General features: G+C 56.1%; 1 protein-coding gene across 5 annotated transcripts in view; it reads right to left on the reverse strand.

Moving 5' to 3' along the window:
• The window catches only part of UNC119 (unc-119 lipid binding chaperone), a 48,202-nt gene extending 25,360 nt beyond the window's left edge, over window positions 1-22,842 (reverse strand). For 2 of the 5 annotated variants that reach the window (XM_030536375.1, XM_030536376.1), the window contains exon 1: window positions 20,066-22,842. In XM_030536375.1, coding sequence (XP_030392235.1) covers window positions 20,066-20,300 — 235 coding nt within the window. In that variant the 5' untranslated portion in view covers window positions 20,301-22,842. Of the gene's footprint in view, window positions 1-16,763; window positions 17,216-19,389; window positions 19,502-19,836; window positions 19,859-20,065 lie in introns of those variants that run through there. The other 3 variants (XM_030536379.1, XM_030536377.1, XM_030536378.1) reach the window with 3 other exon arrangements.
• Window positions 22,843-22,917: the final 75 nt, after the last annotated feature.

Genomic DNA, 22,917 nt, shown 5'->3' on the forward strand with positions numbered 1-22,917 from the left:
CATCCTCGCCAGGCACCACCGAATGTTGCCGGTCATGATCCAGATCCCGCAGACACTCTCGGTCCCGTCATCGATCCTGGTCCCGACGCCGCTCACAGTCCCAGTACCGCTCTCCATCTAGGTACCGGTCATACTCACGGCACCGTTCGAGATCCTGTTCACCGACCCGATACTCTCGGCACTGATCCAGGTCCCGGCACCGCTCGCGGCACCGTACCTCTCGCAGCCGATCTCGATGCAGGGATTCGAGGAACCGGTTGACCTCCTGGCACCATGCCGGTCGCAGGTCCCGGTCTCACTCTTGGTACCGGTACGACTCCTGGTACCGTTCTCTGGTGCCGTGTGGAGACGGATCGACTAGCCGCAGAGACCCTCCCCAAACGGTCTCAGCTTCTCCGTGGCCTTCTCGTCATCCATCCGTATCATCCCATGCGGACAGTGCTTCCTATGGGGATTCGGATACTCACAGCAGGTTCGCCCAAGGAACCCATGGCCTGGACCAGGGACCTCATCAGTGGTCCTATTGGATGCCTTGGGCTTATCACCAAGCCCAAGGTGAACCTGCTGTGACATCACACTTCGTTCCTTCAGAACACCGCGTGCCAGAGGCCATTGTCAGCCGACCTCCCCCTGCTGGTACAGAGGAAGCTCCTGTCCCCGCACCTAACCCCCATGATCTTCCGGCTCCGGAGGTCCCCCCAGGGTCAAGAGTCAGTACAGGACCCACTCGTCCCGGGACTTTCATCCTCCTCTTCTCCGGATGAAGCGGTAGCGGGGACATCATCGTCGGGCCGGCCTCCAATTGACCTCAGGTCACACCAGGACCTCCTGCGGCGTGTTGCCCAGAATATCAGCTTGCCAGCAGAGGAAGTTCCAGAGGTGGAGGACCCGGTGATAAGTATATTGTCGGCGGAGGAACCAACCAGAGTGGCCCTGCCGTTCATTCGTTCAATCCAGGCTAAGGCAGACACCATCTGGCAATCCCCAGCATCTATCCCGCCCACAGCCAGAGGGGTCGAACGGAAATACATGGTGCCCTCCAAGGGGTATGAGTACTTATATGTGCACCCCCCTCTCTGTTCATTGGTTGTACAGTTTGTCAATGAGCTGGAGCGCCACGGCCAACAAGCCCCTGCACCTAAATCAAGGGAGGCTAGGCGAATGGATTTGTTGGGACGAAAAATCTATTCCGCAGGAGACCTCCAACTCAGGGTAGTGAACCAACAAGCCTTGCTGAGCAGATATAATTACAACACCTGGGAGACGGTAGGGAAATTCATTGAGCTGGTCCCACGAGATTCCTGCCAGGAATTTACAGCACTCTTGGAGGAAGGAAAGAAAGTAGCGCGGACCTCCCTACAGGCCTCGCTAGACGCCGCCGATTTGGCAGCTAGAATGGTCGCCTCTGGAATCGCCATATGGCGTATATCATGGCTGCAGGTGTCACGCCTGCCACCTGAGCTTCAGCCACTATACAAGACTTACCATTTGATGGCCAGGGTCTATTCTCACAGAAGACGGACCGTAGGCTACAGAGTCTGAAAGACAATCGTGTAATTATGCGTTCGCTCGGAATTTATACGCCACAGACTCAAAGAAGATCCTTCCGCTCCCAACCTCAGCGCCCTTACTCCCCGCCTAGGCCAAGACAAGACTTTACCAGAAGGCGAGGTCGTACCAACCACAGACATTAGTCTGGACCTCAAGGGGGTAACAATTCCGGTCCCACCAAGCCAACAGCGGGACCCAAATCAAACTTTTGAGGGTGTGCCCGAGAGCAGTGTACCAATTGTCTCCCAGGATCCTTTTCAGTTTTACAGCCGCCTTTCCCCGTTCCTCCCTACGTGGTCCCAATTAACCTTGGATCTTTGGGTCCTAAGCACGGTGGAGTTTGGATACCATCTTCAGTTTATTTCACCCCCTCCCTCTCAACCCCCCTCCTCATCCCTCTTCAGGGACCCCTCTCACAAGCAACTCCTCCTGCAAGAGGTTTGGAGGCTCCTTACAATGGGAGCTATAGAGAAGGTACCGAAGGAATTAAGGGCCAAGAGGTTTTATTCCCAATATTTCCTAATCCCCAAAGCAAAAAAAGGAGGCCTCCAGCCTACCCTAGATCTGCAAGGACTGAACAAATTCATGAAAAAGTTCAAGTTTTGCATGGTATCCCTGGGGACCATCATCCCTTCCCTGTATCCCGGAGATTGGTACGCCGCTGTCGATATGAAGGACGCGTATTTCCACATTGCAATTTACCCTCCACACAGATGGTATCTACGCTTTGTGGTGAATCATCAACACTATCATTTTATGGTCCTTCCCTTTGGCCTCTCCACAGCCCCTCGGGTATTAACAAAGTATATGGCGGTAGTCGCCTCCTCCCTCCGTCGTCGTCGAATACATGTCTTCCCATACCTCGATGACTGGCTTATTCGAGGGACCTCCGAGGCACAAGTCACCAGTCATGTGAGCATCATCAAGAACCTATTCACGCGTCTAGGCCTGATAATCAGTTTGGAAAAATCTACTCTAGTGCCTATGCAAAGGATAGAGTTCATCGGGGCCACTCTGGACTCCAATCTTGCAACGGCCAGTTTGCCTCTACCTCGTTTTCAGGCAATAGTCTCACTTATACAAAGACTTCAAAGCTTTCCGAGAACCTCAGCTCGCACCTGCCTTGGCCTCCTCAGTCACATGGCTGCATGCACCTTCGTGACAAAGCACACCAGACTGCGCATGCGTCCCCTTCAGAATTGGCTCACCTCAGCCTACCGTCCAGGCAGAGACGCCATAGATACTGTACTCACAATTCCACCAAGCATCCTCGGCTCCCTGGACTGGTGGCTGACGCCATCCCTGGTGTGTGCAGGTCTGTCCTTCCATCCACCACAGCCTTCCGCGTCCCTAACAACGGACGCGTCATCTCTCAGCTGGGGTGCTCACCTAGGGCACCTTTGCACTCAAGGCCTTTGGTCGTCTCGGGAGTTGGCGTTACACATAAATGTCCGAGAACTGAGAGCAGTCCGACTGGCGTGCCAAGCATTCCAGCGCCATCTACAGGGTCACTGTGTTGCAGTGTTCACAGACAACACAACGGCCATGTATTACATAAACAAGCAGGGAGGGACGTGATCCTCCCCCCTTTGTCAAGAGGCGATACAACTATGGGACTTTTGCATAGCCCACTCAATAGACCTGGTAGCATCCTTTCTCCCAGGAGTCTGGAACACTCTGGCAGATCACCTCAGCAGATCCTTCCTATCTCACGAGTGGTCCATCCATCCGGACATTCTCCATTCTGTCTTCCGGAAGTGGCGGTTTCCCCACATAGACCTCTTTGCCTCCCGAGAGAACAGGAAATGCCAGGTGTTCTGCTCCCTGCAAGGTCACTTCCCGGGCTCCCTCTCGGACGCATTCCTAATTCCGTGGAAGGGGCACCTATTTTATGCCTTCCCACTCTTTCCTCTCATCCACAGAGTCCTACTCAAGCTCCGCAGGGACAGAGCTCAACTAATCCTGATCGCTCTGGCATGGCCGAGACAGCATTGGTACACCCTGTTGCTCAACCTCTCTATGGCAGACCCGATCCCCCTGCCACTCTGTCCGGACCTCATAACACAGGACTTCGGCAGGCTTCACCACCCGGACTTGCAGTCCCTTCATCTGACAGCATGGCTGCTGTCTGGTTGAGTCAACCTGAGTTGCATTGTTCCCCTCAGTACAACAGATGCTGCTGGGAAGCAGAAAGCCTTCCATGCGGACGACATATCTCGCCAAGTGGAAGCGCTTCTCCCACTGGTGCGCTCAGCGTAACTTTATCCCCGAAGGTGTATCGGTCCTCATTATCTTGGGCTATTTAGGGTCCCTCAAGGAGCAGGGTCTGGCGATCTCATCTATAAGGGTGCATCTTGCAGCTATTTCCGCCTTCCACCCTGGGGACACTGGCAATTCAATCTTTTCTCACCCCATAGTTTCCAGATTCCTCAAAGGCTTGGAGCGGCTGTACCCTCAGGTCAAGCGCCTGACCGACCCCTACCTGGGATCTAAACCTGGTGTTAGCTAGGCTTATGGGTCCCTCCTTTGGGCCTTTACCCACATGCTCGCTGCTGTACCTCTCCTGGAAGACAGCCTTCCTCGTTGCTATCACCTCGGCTAGACGAGTCTCGGAACTTCGAGCTTTGACTGCGGATCCCCCATATACGGTATTCCACAAGGACAGGGTACAGCTGCGACCGCACCCGGCATTCCTCGCTAAGGTGGTCTCTGCCTTCCACGTTAATCAAGACATCTTCCTACCAGACTTTTTCCTGAAGCCGCACTCATCGCGTTGGGAACAACAGCTGCATACTTTGGATATCTGCAGGGCTCTCGCCTTTTATATCGAGAGGACCAAACCCTTCCGACGTTCACCTCAGCTCTTTGTAGCTGTCGCAGAACGCATGAAGGGCATGCCAGTCTCTTCCCAATGGATTTCATCTTGGGTGACATCCTGTATCCAGACATGCTATGACTTGGCTCATGTTCCGACTGGCCATCTCACCGCCCATTCTACTCGGGCTCAAGCCTCGTCTGCCGCTTTCCTGGCTCATGTTCCTCACCAGGAAATATGTCGCACGGCTACCTGGTCTTCCATCCACTCCTTTGCATCACACTACGCATTGGTCCAGCAGTCCAGAGACGATGCCGCCTTCGGCTCAGCGGTCTTACATTCCGCAGCGTCTCACTCCAACCCCACCGCCTAGGTACGGCTTGGGAATCACCTAACTGGAATGGATATGAACAAGCACTCGAAGAAGAAAAGACGGTTACTCACCTTTGTAACTGTTGTTCTTCGAGATGTGTTGCTCATATCCATTCCACACCCGCCCTCCTTCCCCACTGTCGGAGTAGCCGGCAAGAAGGAACTGAAGGGTGGCCGGGTCGGCTGGGGTATATATCCGGCGCCATGGTGGCACCACTCCAGGGGGCACCCTGCCAACCCACCGAGTGTTGGTAGGGCAAAAATCTTCCGACAAATGTGCAAACGGCGCACGCACACCTAACTGGAATGGATATGAGCAACACATCTCGAAGAACAACAATTACAAAGGTGAGTAACCATCTTTTCTACATCCTCTACGAAATTTGTTCCTTTAGTAACTACTCATTTTAGTCAAATGCGTGCCATAAGTTAGCCTGAAAGACCCCGGCTCCCCTGTGCAGCCTACTGTGCTGGTGAGAGCATTTCCTCCACCACACACTGCTTCTTGGCGGGCCAGCTCTGCAATGGGAGAGGGATGGGATTACACAGCTTTCAGTGCCAATAATCAGGGAGAGCAGAGAATCAACCTGGGACCTCAAGGTCAGCCAAACGGATGTAATTCCCCCATAAAGCCTTGCAGTTCACCAGAGCACACTGGCAGACCGCCTCTATTCCCAGCCCGCTGAAAGGCCAAACTGGACTTCGGGAGCTTTATTGGGGCAGCTTCAAGAAATTAATGGGGGATTGGGGGGAGGGGAGAATGCTCCCTGCAACCTCCCCCTTAAGATCAGGGGCCTCCAGCCCCATGAATTTACAGCACCCTCCATGAGGGTAAAAGGAAAGTCCTCTAGCCCCACCAACACTTATTTATAGGCATCTCATCATCAGAGCATCTGAGCTCAGCTTTGGCAGATTTTATTCTAAGCCTTTAATTGTCCAGGGCTGGGGGAGGGGAAGCAGAGTGCCAAAAGGAGGAACATCTTAGAATCTGAGAAGGGCCCTTGGCCATACAGACAAGGGAGGCAGCAGTACTCACCTGGGGTGAGCAAGGCTTGCCAGCAGAAGAGGCAAGAACTCCCTGGGTAGCACATGGCTGTTTCCTAACATGCTTTAAGAAACCAGGTCAGAGGCTATTTTGAAACCTGCTCCCGAGAGGTAAGCCAGGTGTAAGACGCAGACACTGACGCTGAACTCCTAGGAGCTGGCGATTAGGAGATTATCAGATTGGAGATTCTCAGGAGGAGGAGGGCAAACACAGCCCAGACACACTGAACATGCAGGCTGTTGACACTGGGAAAGGCACCTTCTGTCTCCCCAGCCCAGAATACCCCTCTGCAGGAAGGGGGTGACAGCACCGGGGCATTATTCCTGGCATCCAGAGCCATGCAGCAAAAGGAAGAAGAAAGAAGACTCACCAGGTGCAGCAACATTAAAACCCCCTAGAGAAGAGGGCAGGGGAGACCAAGAAGCAGGATCCTAACAAAGCATAGTGCAAAACAGCGAGTCCCACATGGTCCCAACGCCTCTTGTTCTGGGCTAGGCTGCCCGAGTGCATTGTCTTGTAAGTGCCCAAACACTGCCCTGTATTGTTATCTCATGCCCTCTGCCCCACCCCAGGCCCACAGCAGCCCAGGGAGGGGCGTGTCTCAGTTCCACATGGGGAGGGCAGTGTGAGGGAAGAGTAACTGAGGGGGAAAGGGGATGGAGGTCACCTGCTCAAGGAGGCTGTTGAGAGGAAGGGGAATCAGTGATGTGTCCTAGCTAGCACCACAGTAAGGAGGCGGCATCATGGTTTTCCAGGGGGACCAAATCCTTCCCCAGGCTCCACCAGAGCAGAGCAGCTCCTGCAGGCTTGCTGTGGCTGCATGTTTCGTGGCATTACCTGCTTGACTGCCCTCTTGGGCCTGCACTTCTACCAAAGTTCCTGCAGCACTCAGTCCTCTCTGGGGTTCTCAGCCCTTCTACAGCCCAAGAGCCCCCACTTCCAACCTCTGCAAAAGGCTCCGTCGGCCTTACAGCTGTGGACTGTGGACACATCAGGACATGCCAATCCCATCTATGCTGGTTTCAATGGAGGCCACAGAAACGTGGATTGTGGCATTTCTAGTCCAATCATTTCAGCAGCAAGGCCTTGGCCAGGCAGGGCGCTAGTACACAGCAGGTGGGGTGAACCGTGCCTAGGGGAGGTTTTGTGGGGGAGACACGCTCGTGCGCACTAACATTACACACTGTGTAGCCAAGCCACACACACATTTCGATGGTATGTTCAATATTTGTTAAAGTTTAAAACTCTAGGAATAAGAATCCCTTCCCCTGAATTCATAGCTTGAGACCTGTAATGTTTTAGTCCTGCCAGTTTCCTTGGAGTCTTCCAGGCTAGAGAACAGATGAGCCCTGAATTACTAGTGCAAAGAACCTGCAGGAGAGAGCCCCAACCACCCAGACACCACAGCCCCACCCGGGGCCCCTTCCTCATCGTCTCTTCTGTCCCTGTGGCCGAGGAGTCCCAAGAGAGCAAAGCTGCAAGCACTGCCCTTTGCTACCGCTTAGGGCTCATCCTCACTAGAGAAACAGCGACTAACCAACCCTACATCTCAACCCAGGAGTCCCTCATTCATGCCCCAGTTGCACTCCGAGCCCTACTGACTGCTCGGCTTCCCGAGGGTAAATCTGAAGGGCCCCACAGTGCGTCACTACTGCTGTGGCTGAGGATGTTGTGGATAGACTTCAGGCTCATGCTATGCCAAGCAAGGTATAGCAGCCCTCCAAGGGCTCTCCCACAGTGCCCCAGCCACAGCAAAAGGGCCTCTCTGACAAACTAACCTTCACTGCCAATGGTTAGACTGGCCCAACGCCACCTCCCTGTATTAGCTGCCCACCAGCATGCAGATGGGCCTCTGTTACAGGCTCTCTAGAGATCAAATCACCTCTCCCAGGAAGACGCTGCCAAGCCACGCTAGACCACAAGCCCCTTACACAGACATAGCTTATTGGGGAGGAAAGATAGATTAATAAAAAACGAACCGTATGAAAGCAACTCAAGCAACTCATCATGTTGGAAATACAACTGTCCCCTACCACCACCACTGTCAGCGACCAGGTTTGCCAGAAGAGTTGCTGCAAAAGACAGTGGAGAAGCAGCCCGAACAGCCTCCAACGTGACACAAGAACAGAGATGATGATATTCTACTAACACCACAGAGAATCCATTTTACTAAACTGAAGAGTCGGACAACCTTCCAAGTGTCCTTCAGGGCTCCAGTCAGTCAGCGCAACCGGTTCATCCTGGGCAAGTTATGTTTGTTAAACTGACCATAAACCTGTCAGCAGAGACCAGGCAGGCGGAGACGTGAGTTCGCCTGTCCATTCCCTAGAGCCCCTCTTGCCGAGGGGGGTTCATGGATTGGACTCAGGCACTGTTCGGCAAACCAACTCCACAGCAGTGTCATAATTAGACCGACGATTTTACCCTGCCTGGGAACTTAACCGTAAGAAGTGAGTAAACATTCATCAGCTGTCACCGCGACCTCTAACAATAAATGAAGATGGGAAACAGTGCAAAAGGAAGACAGAAAAATGGAATTAGTCTAAACCAAAAGGCCTCCAAACTGAAGGACTGTGTGAAAATCATGCCTGGTAAACAAGAACCGCGTAAGAGCAGAAGTCAATGAACCAAAATTGCTGAATTGGAAAGTAGGTCTTACTGGTAGACAAATAATGAGGAAATGGACTATTCCACCCATCCCTGCCTTTCTCTGGGGGGAAAGCTGGCTACCACTAAACTGACTGGCTGAAAGGCAAGAGACAGAGGAGTAAGCTCCACCATTATGGCAGCCACCCTCAGTCTCTCCTGAGACCCGAAACCTTCTCCAGCCTAATCCTGACCAGATGGGGCCAAAAACGGATCCAATGACAGCATCACCTCCCCAGCTCTGGCTATATCCCTACCACCCACTGGGAGGTGAGACTGTCTCCCCCGTACACCCAATAAATGTGCCCTTTACTTTCCCGCGTTATTTCTTCTCGTCCCTATCCCTCTCCTTTTTCCTTCTGCCTAACAGGAGCCTGGCTCATCCGGCCACGCCCGTAGTATCTTGCGACATTGCTGTGAGCCTGTGGCCAGCAGCAGCTAAAGGCCGTGCGCTAGCCAGCCTGATGCTGGTACAAGTTGCCAGGTCTCGGGACGGTTGGTCAGACTGTGTGTTGGGCCCGCGTTTTCCAGCAGCGAGGTTTCAAGGAAAAGTCAGCCCCAGAGCCAGAAGCTGCACTCTCTCTCTTTGCTGGGTATGGGCATTTGTTTTGTTCTGCTTTTTAGGAACCGGGATCAGACTAACAGACTGTCCGATGAGGGGTTTTTCCTTCTATTCTCTAGCTAAAGGAAAAAGGATGTTACAACAGTCTTGTTTCACATCTTATGTTTCAAAGGCTTTAACGATTTTTCCTTCTTTTCTGCATCTCTAACAGGAGGTCATGTGTTTGCCATGGCACTAAGCAGGCCACGGTCTCTTTACAGCAAATCCAAACTTGTTTTAACGTTATTTATCAATGGATAGTGTCAGGGTCCTGTGACCACCGCTCCCCTTGGGCCCATGTTTTCCACTAATACAACAGTGGCCCCAGTCAGTCAGTCTCTGGAGCATTTAGGCATTTTTCACATTCCCAGCCTGTGGCCTGGAATCATGGCAGAATAGCAGCGAAATCAACTCCCTTGGATTTTGTCTATGCTTGGCACTAGCCACAATTGAGCCACTGGTAGCCAGCTTCTGGCAGGGCTCCTCCAGCGCAAGTCGTGACTTTCCTCATCACATTTGGAGTTTGCACCATGGCAGCTACAACAGCCACCAACAACGGATGATCCCCCAAGACAGACAAAGCCTTAAACCATCACTTGGAAAAGGTGAAATGCCACAATGCTACAGAAGGGAACTAACTGCACCCTGCCTAGATACACATCAGCCCCTGCATCCTGTGTATCCACCAGTCTGCACTATTTCCAGCATGCCTGAGCACAGCAGGGCGAGGGTGTCCCCCACAGGCATGGACACCGTTCTGGGCAGGCAGCATGGGAAGGGCAGTGCCCGCCTGACTCCTTGGCCAACCCAGGCTATGTTACCAGAGCGGGTGTTGGCCCTAGATTTACAGAGGGACATTTCTTCCGTCCAGCTGCACTTGTAATTAACTGCAATCTGAAATTAGCTTTGCCCTCTCCCCGGTAATCCCAAATTAATCAGGCTCTAAGGTTTTCCTCTGGTCGTGAGTGTGGCTGTAAGAGCAAGTGACAAATCCTTCTAATAGCAAAGCAAATGCTACACTCGCCTTCTGTTTAATCCACCTGGAGCAATGCCAGAGGTGAGCTCCTGGGGGAGACACACCCCTGCATTCTCCACATAGGCAGCTCTTGACAGGTCTGGTGCAGGGAAAGGCAATGGAACTTGGGGGAGGCCACATTAAGAGGACACAATACACTCAGGATAGCTTGGACAGCATCTCCCCCCCCCCCCCTTAAGCTTATTAGGGGTAGGGAAACATTGAAAACACAGGCCAGCTGGCTTTCCTGGCTTCCTGCACACATCAGCAGACAGGAGCTTCCATGAATTGGAAGCAAGTGTTCCTCTGCCACAGGGTTCACCAAATGTTGTACACAGCACCTCTCACCACAGCCAGTCAGCTGTCCTGTGACATCTAAAAGGCTAGTCCCTTGCGAGCTAGATTTACCAGTGTCCCCTTTGGGAGCGGACACCTCCTTCCACTTGCTTGTGGTTCCATAACAAGGCTCCCGCAGCGCACTCGTGGACGGCTCAGCACTAAGCCGGTTTTTAATGTCAGCGGGTATTACTGTGGTAACCAGCCTGGACGCTGGAGAGAGCAGCTTTTCCTCTTACATAAAGCCACAGCATTTTAGACACAGTTCTGCCGGCTCCACCCCCGAGCTGCCAGCTCCACCAAGCCAGCCCCTTCCTGGGGGCGTTTCAGCGACAGTCCAAAGGGCACTCAAGAGGGAGGGCTTGGAAGAGCAGCACCATGCATCCTGCATTCAGAGTCACGTTTTTCCCAACCCAGGGGCTAGGGATTCTGAGTTCAAAACACCAGAAAACAGCAGCTGGGAGAAGTCCTGGAGCCTGCTTCCCGCCCCCAGCATCACAGGACATTAACCCTCAGGACCCTGGAGAATTGCCTCTTCCAGTCTTTGTCATGGCTGGCAAATTTCACAAGTGCTTCAGGAAACCTGGCGAGTCTCTGCACAAAGCAGAGTGGCCAGGGGATGAGATAAACACACGGAGAAGAAGAAAGGGCATTGCTGGTAATGAGATCACAGAATTCCAAACATGTTGCCTAGTCTCTAAAGCAGCATCTCAGCACCTAAGCCAGCCTGGGGCCTGCGACCATTAGAACTGGGTTAGCAGAAGACTTCTTAGTCTTCCTCTGCCATAATCGGGATCCCTCAGCACAGCAGACTAGCGAATCTCCACAGGGCACAATGGAAAGCCCATTCTTGGAGCTGATTAACCCAGGCTATTCACTCTGGTAACGACTCTGTCCCAGGCAAAAGGCTGATGCTCATTCACAGCAATAGAAAGCAGCCTCTGAAGTTCCCCAGATGAGGAGGCACTTCAATTGTCAAAGGGTTTGACTTATAAAAAGCCTATGCAGCCTCTTACTATAGCCAGGGGTCCCCATCCCCACGCCCCTGAACTGGACTGTCTGCACTAGGACCAGAGCACCTGGGGCCTCACCACTGCCGAGGAACAATGAGAAGAAACTAAACTGTGCAAAGCCCGAGGTACATTTGTAGCAGCGTGTGCTGCGATGAGTCAGATCCCGGAGACACACCACCACAGACAGAGCTTCACCAGCCCAATGGCCAGCCCAGCTCCACCAGCTGACTCAGCAGAGTGCAAAGCATCTCCAACAGTGACACGTTGGGGGAAGGACGGAAGGGATGAGAACACGAGCCACTGCAGCACCAGGGAAGTGTGACTGGATCTTGTCCCACAGCCTGGAAGGGAAAAAGCCCCAAGTAACCGTACTGCTGCAATACCAAGGCTTTCCAGCAGCAAGAAGGGTCTTTGCACATTTCCTCCCAGGGCTGAGCTGGTGTAACACGCCAAGAGCAGAGAGAAGGGTTGGCGAAACACCAACTCTGTCTCAAATGCTGCCCGTTTCCTGGGTTTGGGATTGTCTAAGCCTTACACTAAAACCGTGGTAGGAGAGTTCACTTGGTATCTAGAGTCAGCTCTGGACTGGGACAAGCACCTAAAGCAACAAGGCTGGTCCACAGGGCCTCGGGGAGCTTAACTTGGGAACACCTAGGACAGAAAACAACTGTGCGCACTTGCATTTCACACTTACCCTCACAGTGCCAGGGAAGGTTTCCCTGCCAAACCGGCTCACCTCAAGCACCCTCTGCAACCCGTCAGCAGGAACGGGCTGAGACTGGAGGAGCTGTCAGCCTCCCTCCCACAGTCCGTGCTCCTTCCCATCCCTGCAACACCTTGCACAGGGAGAGACGGGACTGCAAGAATGGTTGGACGTCTTCAGCATCTGTTGGTGCCCGTTCGCTGAGTGCCATGTATAATTTGACATATTCTGTGGATTTCAATTATTTACGCAGTAGGAATGAAAAAGGAGCCTTCAGCCGCTAAGGTGAATGGTGTCCAAGAGAGGAATGGGCAATGAAAAGCCCATCCTTCTGCACTTCCAGGGGGCAAGGGACGGGTACCGTAGGCAGGACCAACGCACCAGGACCTGGCGCTGACCCTGTGCATCTCTTGAGCAAACTGAGCTCCATCAACTGTGCATGGGGAGGATGGGCTGTGTTTGCAAAACCACTACATTCCACATGTGCCTTCACTGCAGCCCCCACCCTGCAAAGACACTGCTCAGCATGCTCCTTAGGGGCCCGTGGCAAGGCCTGCGACCAGCCAGCTACGATACTAGTCCCACATCAGATCTAATGGAGCATTCACACACACTGGGGTCATTCTGCACAGCCCAGTGACGAAGAAACAAGGCCCTGGGAAGGAGCGAGGGTGGGCTCCTGCCAGGCACAGAACACCTCTAGAGCCAGCCTGCCCCAGGGACGGGACTGATCCTGCAGCAGTTGGGCTATTCCTCCCAAGTGGAGCATCCGTCACGCCATCTGCCCAGTCACAGCAGGACCCTGATGGGGGAGCCGAACAAGGGAAGGCGAGTCACTCTCTCCGCTTGCCAGCAGTGCCTGCCTGTCTGCTCTGGAACATGCGGCTGGTAATTCAGGGTTGGGAAACCCCTATGCTGTGAGGGGGCAAGGGGAAGCAGACGGGCACAGGGCTAATACGCCCTCTCTACACACCTAGCCATGGTGTTGAGACGGGGAATGTGCACATGGCGCACAGAGCAGTAGGGTCCTGGCACATGGACACCGTGGGGATGGCAGGGGAACGTTCTCCCAAAGTAAAGTTCTCAAGGTCTCCCAGGGACCCGCTCAAGAAGTGTCAAGGGACAAGGCCACCAAAGGAGGCAACTAAATGGTTTGTTTCTGGAACTGCTGTCCCATAGTTAGAGAAGGTGGCTACAAGTGTGGGCTCATCATCCTGTTCCCAGCTTGATATGCAACCTTGGGCAACTAATTGAACCTTCCCAACACTGCACTAGGCTGCAAGATCTGGGAGAGAAGAATGCTTTACAAGCACCAATCCACAGTGGGAAGGATCATTTAGGTTAGTGTCAGACTGCAATATATATACATGTGTATTCCCTTAAAAACCCGACATGAGAGAGCATGCATGGACATGTCAACCACAGATACGCTCAGACACGGCTACCAAGCACCAGCACCAGTTACATGGCATGTCACAAAATATTTCAAATGCTTGTTTAAACACCGGCACACTTATCCGGAGCAACTGTACTGCTGTTTGCCAACCCACACAAACAACGTACTTCATCCTCTATGGCACAACTGTTCTAACCACGGGACACAAGAGCCGTGTCCTCTGTGCATAGCATGAGGCGGGAAAGTCACCCACAGCGCTCCACCCAAGTATCTTAGCTGGGCACTGGGAGGAATCTTTCCCCTAGTGCCACAGAGTGTTAACAGCCACTCCCCAGAGGAGCCTTGAGACCCCTAACGCTCCAGAGGATCTCGGCAGGGCCTCTCTTTGCCCCTACCCCTGCATACACCCCCCCCGCACAGCCTCCCAAGCCCTATTCCCCAGAGCCACTGACATCACTCAGGTGCCGTTTTAGCGCCAGACTCTGCAGGGCTCCTGTTCCAAATGCCATCAGCCAGGCACAAGGCTTAGCATGGAGTACCAGGAGTGACCCCCCCTTCTCCTGCCCCGTGGTCCCAAAGAGGTACAAGGCTTGGGAGCAGCACTGTCATGGGCTTTAGCAGGGGGCCTCTCTGGGGACGATAACTGGCCAGCAGACCAGGAACCCTGCTTCTGCAGAGCTTGGTGCTCAGCTAGCCACTGCCTTCTCTCTCTCTGCCACAAGAGCTGGCATCTACAATGTAAAGCCGCAGATTCCTGAAATTACAATTTACAACCGAGAATCAGTAGCAACATAGACATTATGAGAAAGGATTGTATTCATTTCTTGCAAAGAGAGTGACGCCCACCTGAGCTGGGAAACAGCAAATCTTTCCCTTGGGATCAGCCTCCAGCAATGCCATCCTGAGCCCTACTGTGTCCCCCCATTCTGGGCACAGGTGTGGGGTGGCCTAGTCCTGCTCCTAGTGGGGTCTGCATTATGAAAGCACTCGCACATTGGCACTAGCTGGCCCAGTGAGGCAGTCAGCAGAGGCCAAGGAGACCGAACCCCCAAGTCCCATCACAACATGCTTGAGGCAGTGCGCTGATGGACAGCACAACAGCCTGTTCTTGGGAGAGAAAACATCAGTCAGCAGGGCTAAGAATTCAGTAACTTTCACCAGCTCTAATGGGGGGAGGGGCGCTTTCAACTCTGTTGCCACAGTTACTAGCATCTGAAGAGCTGGCTCGCCCTGGAACCCACAAGGTGCAAGGGGAGACCTGGAAGCACTCCCCCTCTCCTCCGCAGAGGCCCTTGCTAGAGAGACCTGCAGCTCCATGGAGGAACAGAAACTGGGACAGCAGAGACTCCCTTCCACAGCCACAATCTGCCCCTCCTCTTGCAGCGGGGACCACCTGGGGCATGAGAGCTCCCAGCAAAGCCAGCTGGGCAAGACAGGAGTATTGAAGCACAGACTATTTATGACAGAACTATACAATAATTCAGCAGGCTCAGGAAACCCCACCTGAATCTATTTTAAGAGACAGTCCTGGCTCAGGAAACCATATTTCTGTTCTTCTTCGAGTGCTTGCTCATATCCATTCCAGTTAGGTGTGCGCGCGCCGCGTGCATGTTTGTCGGAGATTTTTACCCTAGCAACACTCGGCGGGCCGGCAGGGCAACCCCTGGAGTGGCGCCGCTATGGCGCCCGATATATACCCCTGCCGGCCCCACCGCTCCTCAGTTCCTTCTTACTGCTGGGACCTGAACCTTGTCTTGGCCAGGCTCATGGGGCCCCCCTTTGAGCCTTTAGCCACATGCTCACTGCTGTACCTGTCCTGGAAGACCGCGTTCCTAGTTGCTGTCACCTCGGCGAGACAAGTCTCGGAACTTAGAGCTTTGACTGTGGATGCTCCATATATGGTGTTCCATAAGGACAAGGTACAGCTGCGACCACACCCGGCGTTCCTCCCTAAGGTCGTCTCCTCCTTTCATGTCAATCAGGACATCTTCCTGCCAGTCTTCTTTCCAAAGCCGCACTCATCGCGATGGGAACAGCATCTGCATACTCTGGATGTCCACAGGGCTCTTGCGTTTTACATCGAGAGGCCCAGACCCTTCCGACGTTCACCTCAGCTATTTGTAGCGGTGGCAGAACGTATGAAGGGCATGGCAATCTCTTCCCAACAGATTGCTTCTTGGGTGACATCCTGCATTCGGACATGCTATGACTTGGCTCATGTTCCGACTGGCCATCTCACTGCCCACTCTACTCGGGCTCAAGCCTCACCTGCCGCGTTCTTGGCCCATGTTCCCATACAGGAAATCTGCCGCGCGGCCACCTGATCTTCCGTCCACACCTTTGCATCGCACTACGCATTGGTCCAACAGTCCAGAGACGATGCCGCCTTCGGCTCCGCGGTCTTACATTCCGCAACGTCTCACTCCGACCCCACCGCCTAGGTAAGGCTTGGGAATCACCTAACTGGAATGGATATGAGCAAGCACTCGAAGAAGAAAAGACGGTTACTCACCTTTGTAACTGTTGTTCTTCGAGATGTGTTGCTCATATCCATTCCACACCCACCCTCCTTCCCCACTGTCGGAGTAGCCGGCAAGAAGGAACTGAAGGGTGGCTGGGGTATATATCGGGCGCCATAGTGGCGCCACTCCAGGGGTTGCCCTGCCGGCCCACCGAGTGTTACTGGGGTAAAAATCTCTGACGAACGTGCACGCAGCGCGCACACACCTCACTGGACTGGATATGAGGAACACATCTCGAAGAACAAGAGTTACAAAGGTGAGTAACCGTCTTTTTCAGCTCCTGCTCCAGCTTGCCCCAAGCTGAGCGGAAGATGGGACAGCCACTCCAGCTGCCCCCTGTCATGCCTATGCTTTTCTGCCACTCTAACCAGCTGCAGACGTGTCCCGAGCCCCAGACTAGCTAGGCCCCCGATTCCACAGCCAGGCACACTGGTGAGAGGTCCCGCTGCCAGCAGTGCTCAGGGCACTCCGCTCACCCGTGGGCCTCCCGCAAACACAGAACCCAGCACTGGCTCAGACCAGGTCTGGTCTCCCGTGCTTGTGTGTCTGGGTGCCGAGCTAGGGAGCATGCAGCACAAAGCCACCAGCTCAAGCTGTCCCACAGTTTGTCCACTGGGGCAGACGCACATTGTTGTCCTGCTGGAGCTGTCCTCCTCTGACAACATTAAGAGGCCGAAGGACCAGGGCCCGAGTGAATTCGGAGACCTAGCTGGCCCTGCGTTTTCAGCCTACATTAGTCGGTGCCCACCTCTTCTCGAGCAGGCGCTGTGTCCTCAGACGGCCCACGCAGCCTGTGGGCTGCGCCAGGCCTGGCAGTAAATAACCACAGGTGGGGCTGCACCTTGGGGAGGGGCGGCAGAGGACTGATATGGAGCTAGAGAACAGACATGCAATCCAAGGGTCTCATAACCCCCCCGCCCCCAGCCTCCATCCGACCACAAATGGGCAAAGCAGGGGCTAAACCCAGGGAAGATGATGAGCAAATACTGAGATCACCCCCCACCCCCCAGGCAGATCTCAAAGTGAAGGGCCAGGCCCCAGCTGCTGAGACTTTAGGGAACAAGGGGTCACTGGAGCCCGAGCAGAGAGACAGCACTGACTCCAGCCAGATAGAGAGCGGCAGTGGGACAGGAGCCGTGTATAAGTGCTGTACCCCTGGGCCACAGACAGCCCACTGTGGGGTGGGCTCACCTCCCTCTTGGAAGGGTTGGGACCCCACGAGGGGAGGGAAGAAGCATGCCAAAGCCCTATGGGGGAAGGGAAGATGGGGGGTCAAGGCCCCATCCAAGGGCAGGCTGGGACCCCATGGTGGGAAGGAAGGGAAGGAAAGATGGGGGGCTGGGGCCCCTCTCCAAGCGCAGGCTGGGACCCCATGGGGGAATGGAAGATGGGGGGGCCGGGGTCCCTCTCCAAGCACAGGCTGGGACCCCACGGGGGGAGGAAAGATGGGGGGGCCGGGGTCCCTCTCCAAGCACAGGCTGGGACCCCACGGGGGAAGGGAAGATGGGGGGGCGGGGTCCCTCTCCAAGCACAGGCTGGGACCCCATGGGGGAAGGGAAGAGGCATGCCAAAGCCCTATGGGGGAAGGGAAGATGGGGGGTCGAGGCCCCATCCAAGGGCAGGCTGGGACCCCATGGTGGGAAGGAAGGGAAGGAAAGATGGGGGGCTGGGGCCCCTCTCCAAGCGCAGGCTGGGACCCCATGGGGGTGGAGTCCCTCTCCAAGCACAGGCTGGGACCCGGACCCCATGGGGGAAGGGAAGATGGGGGGCTGGGACCCCACGGGGGAAGGGAAGATGGGGGGCCGGGGTCCCTCTCCAAGCGCAGGCTGGGACCCCATGGGGGAAGGGAAAATGGGGGGGCCGGGGTCCCTCTCCAAGCACAGGCTGGGACCCCACGGGGGGAGGGAAGATGGGGGGCTGGGACCCCACGGGGGAAGGGAAGATGGGGGGGCGGGGTCCCTCTCCAAGCACAGGCTGGGACCCGGACCCCACGGGGGAAGGGAAGATGGGGGGGGCCGGGGTCCCTCTCCAAGAGCAGGCTGGGACCCGGACCCCACGGGGGAAGGGAAGATGGGGGGGCGGGGTCCCTCTCCAAGCACAGGCTGGGACCCGGACCCCACGGGGGAAGGGAAGATGGGGGGGCCGGGGTCCCTCTCCAAGCACAGGCTGGGACCCGGACCCCACGGGGGGAGGGAAGATGGGGGGCCGGGGTCCCTCTCCAAGCACAGGCTGGGACCCGGACCCCACGGGGGAAGGGAAGATGGGGGGCTGGGACCCCACGGGGGGAGGGAAGATGGGGGGCCGGGGTCCCTCTCCAAGCGCAGGCTGGGACCCGGACCCCACGGGGGAAGGGAAGATGGGGGGCTGGGACCCCACGGGGGGAGGGAAGATGGGGGGCCGGGGTCCCTCTCCAAGCGCAGGCTGGGACCCGGACCCCACGGGGGAGGGAAGATGGGGGCCGGGGTCCCTCTCCAAGCGCAGGCTGGGACCCGGACCCCACGGGGGAAGGGAAGACGGGGGGCTGGGACCCCACGGGGGGAGGGAAGATGGGGGGCCGGGGTCCCTCTCCAAGCACAGGCTGGGACCCGGACCCCACGGGGGGAGGGAAGATGGGGGGCTGGAACCCCACGGGGGGAGGGAAGATGGGGGACCGGGGTCCCTCTCCAAGCGCAGGCTGGGACCTGGACCCCACGGGGGAAGGGAAGATGGGGGGGCTGGGGTCCCTCTCCAAGCACAGGCTGGGACCCGGACCCCACGGGGGAAGGGAAGATGGGGGGGCCGGGGTCCCTCTCCAAGAGCAGGCTGGGACCCGGACCCCACGGGGGAAGGGAAGATGGGGGGGCGGGGTCCCTCTCCAAGCACAGGCTGGGACCCGGACCCCACGGGGGAAGGGAAGATGGGGGGGCCGGGGTCCCTCTCCAAGCACAGGCTGGGACCCGGACCCCACGGGGGGAGGGAAGATGGGGGGCCGGGGTCCCTCTCCAAGCACAGGCTGGGACCCGGACCCCACGGGGGAAGGGAAGATGGGGGGCTGGGACCCCACGGGGGGAGGGAAGATGGGGGGCCGGGGTCCCTCTCCAAGCGCAGGCTGGGACCCGGACCCCACGGGGGAAGGGAAGATGGGGGGCTGGGACCCCACGGGGGGAGGGAAGATGGGGGGCCGGGGTCCCTCTCCAAGCGCAGGCTGGGACCCGGACCCCACGGGGGGAGGGAAGATGGGGGGCCGGGGGTCCCTCTCCAAGCGCAGGCTGGGACCCGGACCCCACGGGGGAAGGGAAGACGGGGGGCTGGGACCCCACGGGGGGAGGGAAGATGGGGGGCCGGGCCCCACGGCAGGACACGGGCCCTCTCTCCCGGGCCAGGCCCGCACTCACCGCCCGTGATTTTCTGCAGCCCCAGCACGTCCTCGGGCCCGATGAGCGGCTTCCGCAGCAGCTGCTCCTCGGGGCCCGCGGCCGCCGCGCCGCCGCCCTGCTTCACCCTCATGGCCGCGGCCCCGCCGCTGCCCCGCCGGCCGGAGCGGGTGTGTGCGCGGAGAGCGGCTCGCTCGGCGCCTTTGCCGGCAAAGCCCCGGCCCGGCCGCCTGGCTCCGCCCAGGGACAGGCCCCAGCAGGGCGGGGTCGGGCCGTGGGAGCCGCCGGCTCCTCCCGCACGGCGCGGGGAAGGGCCCTTGGGCGCCCCGCTGCAGGGCCGGGACCCGCCGGCTCCTCCCGCACGGCGCGGGGAAGGGCCCTTGGGCGCCCCGCTGCAGGGCCGGGACCCGCCGGCCAAGCTCCCAGCCAGCCCCAGGACCCCGCCGTCTCACCCCAGCGGCGCCGCACCTCGGCCCCGCAGCTGTAGGGCTGGCTGACCCTCCGCCTCCTCCTGGCCAGGGTCGGACCCGGCCCTTCCTTCCCCCTGCGGCCCTGGCGAGCAGCGGGACCATCCCAGCAGCGGGAACTGGCCACCGCGGCGGGGAGGCGCACACAGACCCGGCGGTTTTCTGTCTGTCTGCCATCAAACCCCTGAGAAACCAGCCACTACACCCGACAGCGCTGACCACCCACTTACCTGGCACCCAGGGCAAGAAACACACAGTGCTCCCCGCGTTAGAGGGTGCAGCCTTCCCGAAGCCAGCCTGCAAGTCCCATCTCTTATAGGGCAGAAACATCACATTTGGCCTCACAGGAGGCGTTCTTAGAGAAGAGAGCCTGCAAATCAGTATAGTGCAAAGCATGGATTTTACAGAGGGAGGTTTGATGGGCCTCCTCCGGCTCACAGCCAGCCTCCATACAGCACCAAGCATTCCTAGAGCAAAGCAGCAGCACCTTCCCCTGTAACCTCAAATTTTCAGAGGCCTGTGAATCAGCTGCAGAAACAAGACAAAGGCTACAGCTTGCAGTCAGGGCCTGAGATCTCTGTCTCCCCCATCTTTTAGTTTAAGCAATGTGGAGTTGATGGAATTTTTAATAGAAGAGTTTCTTTATTTCTCAAAAATAGCTTTGTTTAGATCCACACGCATGCTAGCCCATCTCCTAATTTGAAATTGGACATAGCATAAACTGAAAGCAGAACTTGCATTCCCCAGGAATAATTAAGGTGGATACATCATGTCAGTCCAGACTAGCAGAAAATGCAAGTTTTAAAGAATAAAATAGAGGTAGTTGCAGGTTAGATATTTCACGGTACACACAAACACACTGACTCCCTTACCAGTTCAGCTAGCCCTGCACTGGACCAGCCTGGGGTTAGATACTGCAGCTGCAGGGACTGTGTAGGCCACACAGCAGCATGCGGCACTTGCTCAGGGTCTGCACTGAAGTGAGGGGTACATGGCATTGACTCCTCATTTTCAACGGCTAAATTGTATTAGGAAGCTAGAAGTCTGTTAAAATACTGCCACTGGGTCAGCCCAGGCTAGAGGAGTTAGCTCAGTTCTAGACTAACCCCCAACACTTCAGACTAACGGAAATGCATCGAATTGCTGCTGATCCAATTCACCCTACCCTCTCCCAGCCTTCCCCATTATCGAAATAGAGGTGGGGGTGGCTTTTGGCCACACGGCTTCTCAAAGTAACAATGTCTGAGCCTGGAACATAGACATATGAAAACTCACTGTGTCTAGGACATTCAGTCCCCGTCCGGAGGGACCAGTAAGCGGTGCAGAATGTCAAGGTATGTTAGCAAAACTGGGTGAGGGGACCAGAATGAAACAGTAGAGGGTGGACTGAGGTGGGGGGTAGTGGAGTAACGGGCAGGGCAGTAGGAGCTCCTGCCCCTGGCTGAAGCCCCAGTGCCCCTCATTATACCTTACTACAGTTATACTCAACAAGGGCAGTTCAGGTGTCTACACTGCCCACATTACAGCAGCCCTGGCAGCGCAGTACACAGGCAGTGCAGTCATACTTTATTGCCGGGGAGAGCTCTCCTGGCGATAAAAAATAACCACGGTGAAGGAGCAGCTCCCAGCAATAAAGCACTGTGTCCATACTGGCGCTTTTCAGCACTAAAACTTCTGTTGCTCAGGGGGGTGTTTTTTCACACCCCTGAATGACTGAAGTTTTAGCACTAAAGGGGCAATGTAGACACAGCTTTAGATAAGTAACAGCCTAGACTGCTCTGATCCAACAGCAATGTTTTGAGAAACCTTACCTGCTGTAGCTGCCATTTTCAGGGTAAACTTGCTGGATAAGGGAAGCAGACCAGGATGGTTATTACAGTCAGACCATAGGAGGAGAGGGATCTACTTGACATATCAAGAGGATTTCATGTTACAAACCAAACCAAATCACTCTCTAGTCTAGAGCACTGCTTGGTGCCTTGGAAGTGTCTGCTGCGACTGCCCGTTTAAAGGAAGCTTAGTTAGGGTGGAGAGCCTGCAGCCTGGGGCACAGAGAGAGGAAAGGCAAGGAAGGGGCTTGGGGACAAGGAGAGTGACACAGCTCGGACTATTAGTGCAGAGAGAATATAACCAAGACAGGCAGAAAGCCAAGGCTCACACGTGAAGCTTGAAAACCTGCCCGAGACCCTAGCAAGGAGGCAAAGGGTCACGTTAGAGGTACTGAAGGGGGCTGTTACAGATAACAGGGCTCCTGGCAGAGGAGGGAGAGCCAGGCAGCAGTGACGCATTTAAGCAGAAGTAGGACGCTGACACAGAATTTTATCAATGGACAGGGAGGGTCATGGTCACACTTTGGAGGAACCAGGCACGCTTGGGGAGTCAAGGAGGAATCTAGTGCTGAGCATATTCCATCCCGGATTGGCTGTGGTGGGGTTTGCCATTGCCTGGTGGAAATGTGGAGAACTGCACAGTCAGACCCCTACTGCCCCACAGGGCTCCTAGGCCTACTCAGCATGGTACCTGGTGCTCTGTGGTAGGTCAGGGACTGTCCTTTCACCCAGGATTTTCTTGCCCACAGGCCAGGCCCATCCTGTTGCAGGGTCCCTGGAACCACAGGCTGCAGCTCCTGAGATACAAGCAGTAGTGTAGAAACTCTCAGGCCCTGCTCTCATCTCCAGGGAAGCACTTCCCACAAGCAGCCCAACGCTCAGCAAATGCTTTCCCTCCTGGCTGCACTGAGCTGGCACAGCACTGGACAGCTTCTAGCAGGGCCTAGCTCCCTGCGCACCCTCTCCCACAGCACAGAGCAGCAAGCTCCTTCCCCTTGGCAAGGACGGACAGACATGCTGTGCAGAAGAGAGACTGGAGCGAGGCAGCTGGCCAGCATGAGCAGCACAACACTCTCCACGCTGATTTCCCAGAATCTAGCCCATCTGACGGGAAACCCTCCTAGGCCGACACACACAAGAGCCATCCCACAGGACAGCAGCACTGGCTTGGGCCACCCTGAGAAGCTCCTAAGGGACAGGATCTCCCCCAGGCCAAGCCGGCCAGGATGGCACAGGCTGCTTGAATTCCCAGG

This window comes from Gopherus evgoodei, chromosome 17 (assembly GCF_007399415.2).
Source record: "Gopherus evgoodei ecotype Sinaloan lineage chromosome 17, rGopEvg1_v1.p, whole genome shotgun sequence".
Classification (NCBI taxonomy): domain Eukaryota; kingdom Metazoa; phylum Chordata; order Testudines; family Testudinidae; genus Gopherus; species Gopherus evgoodei.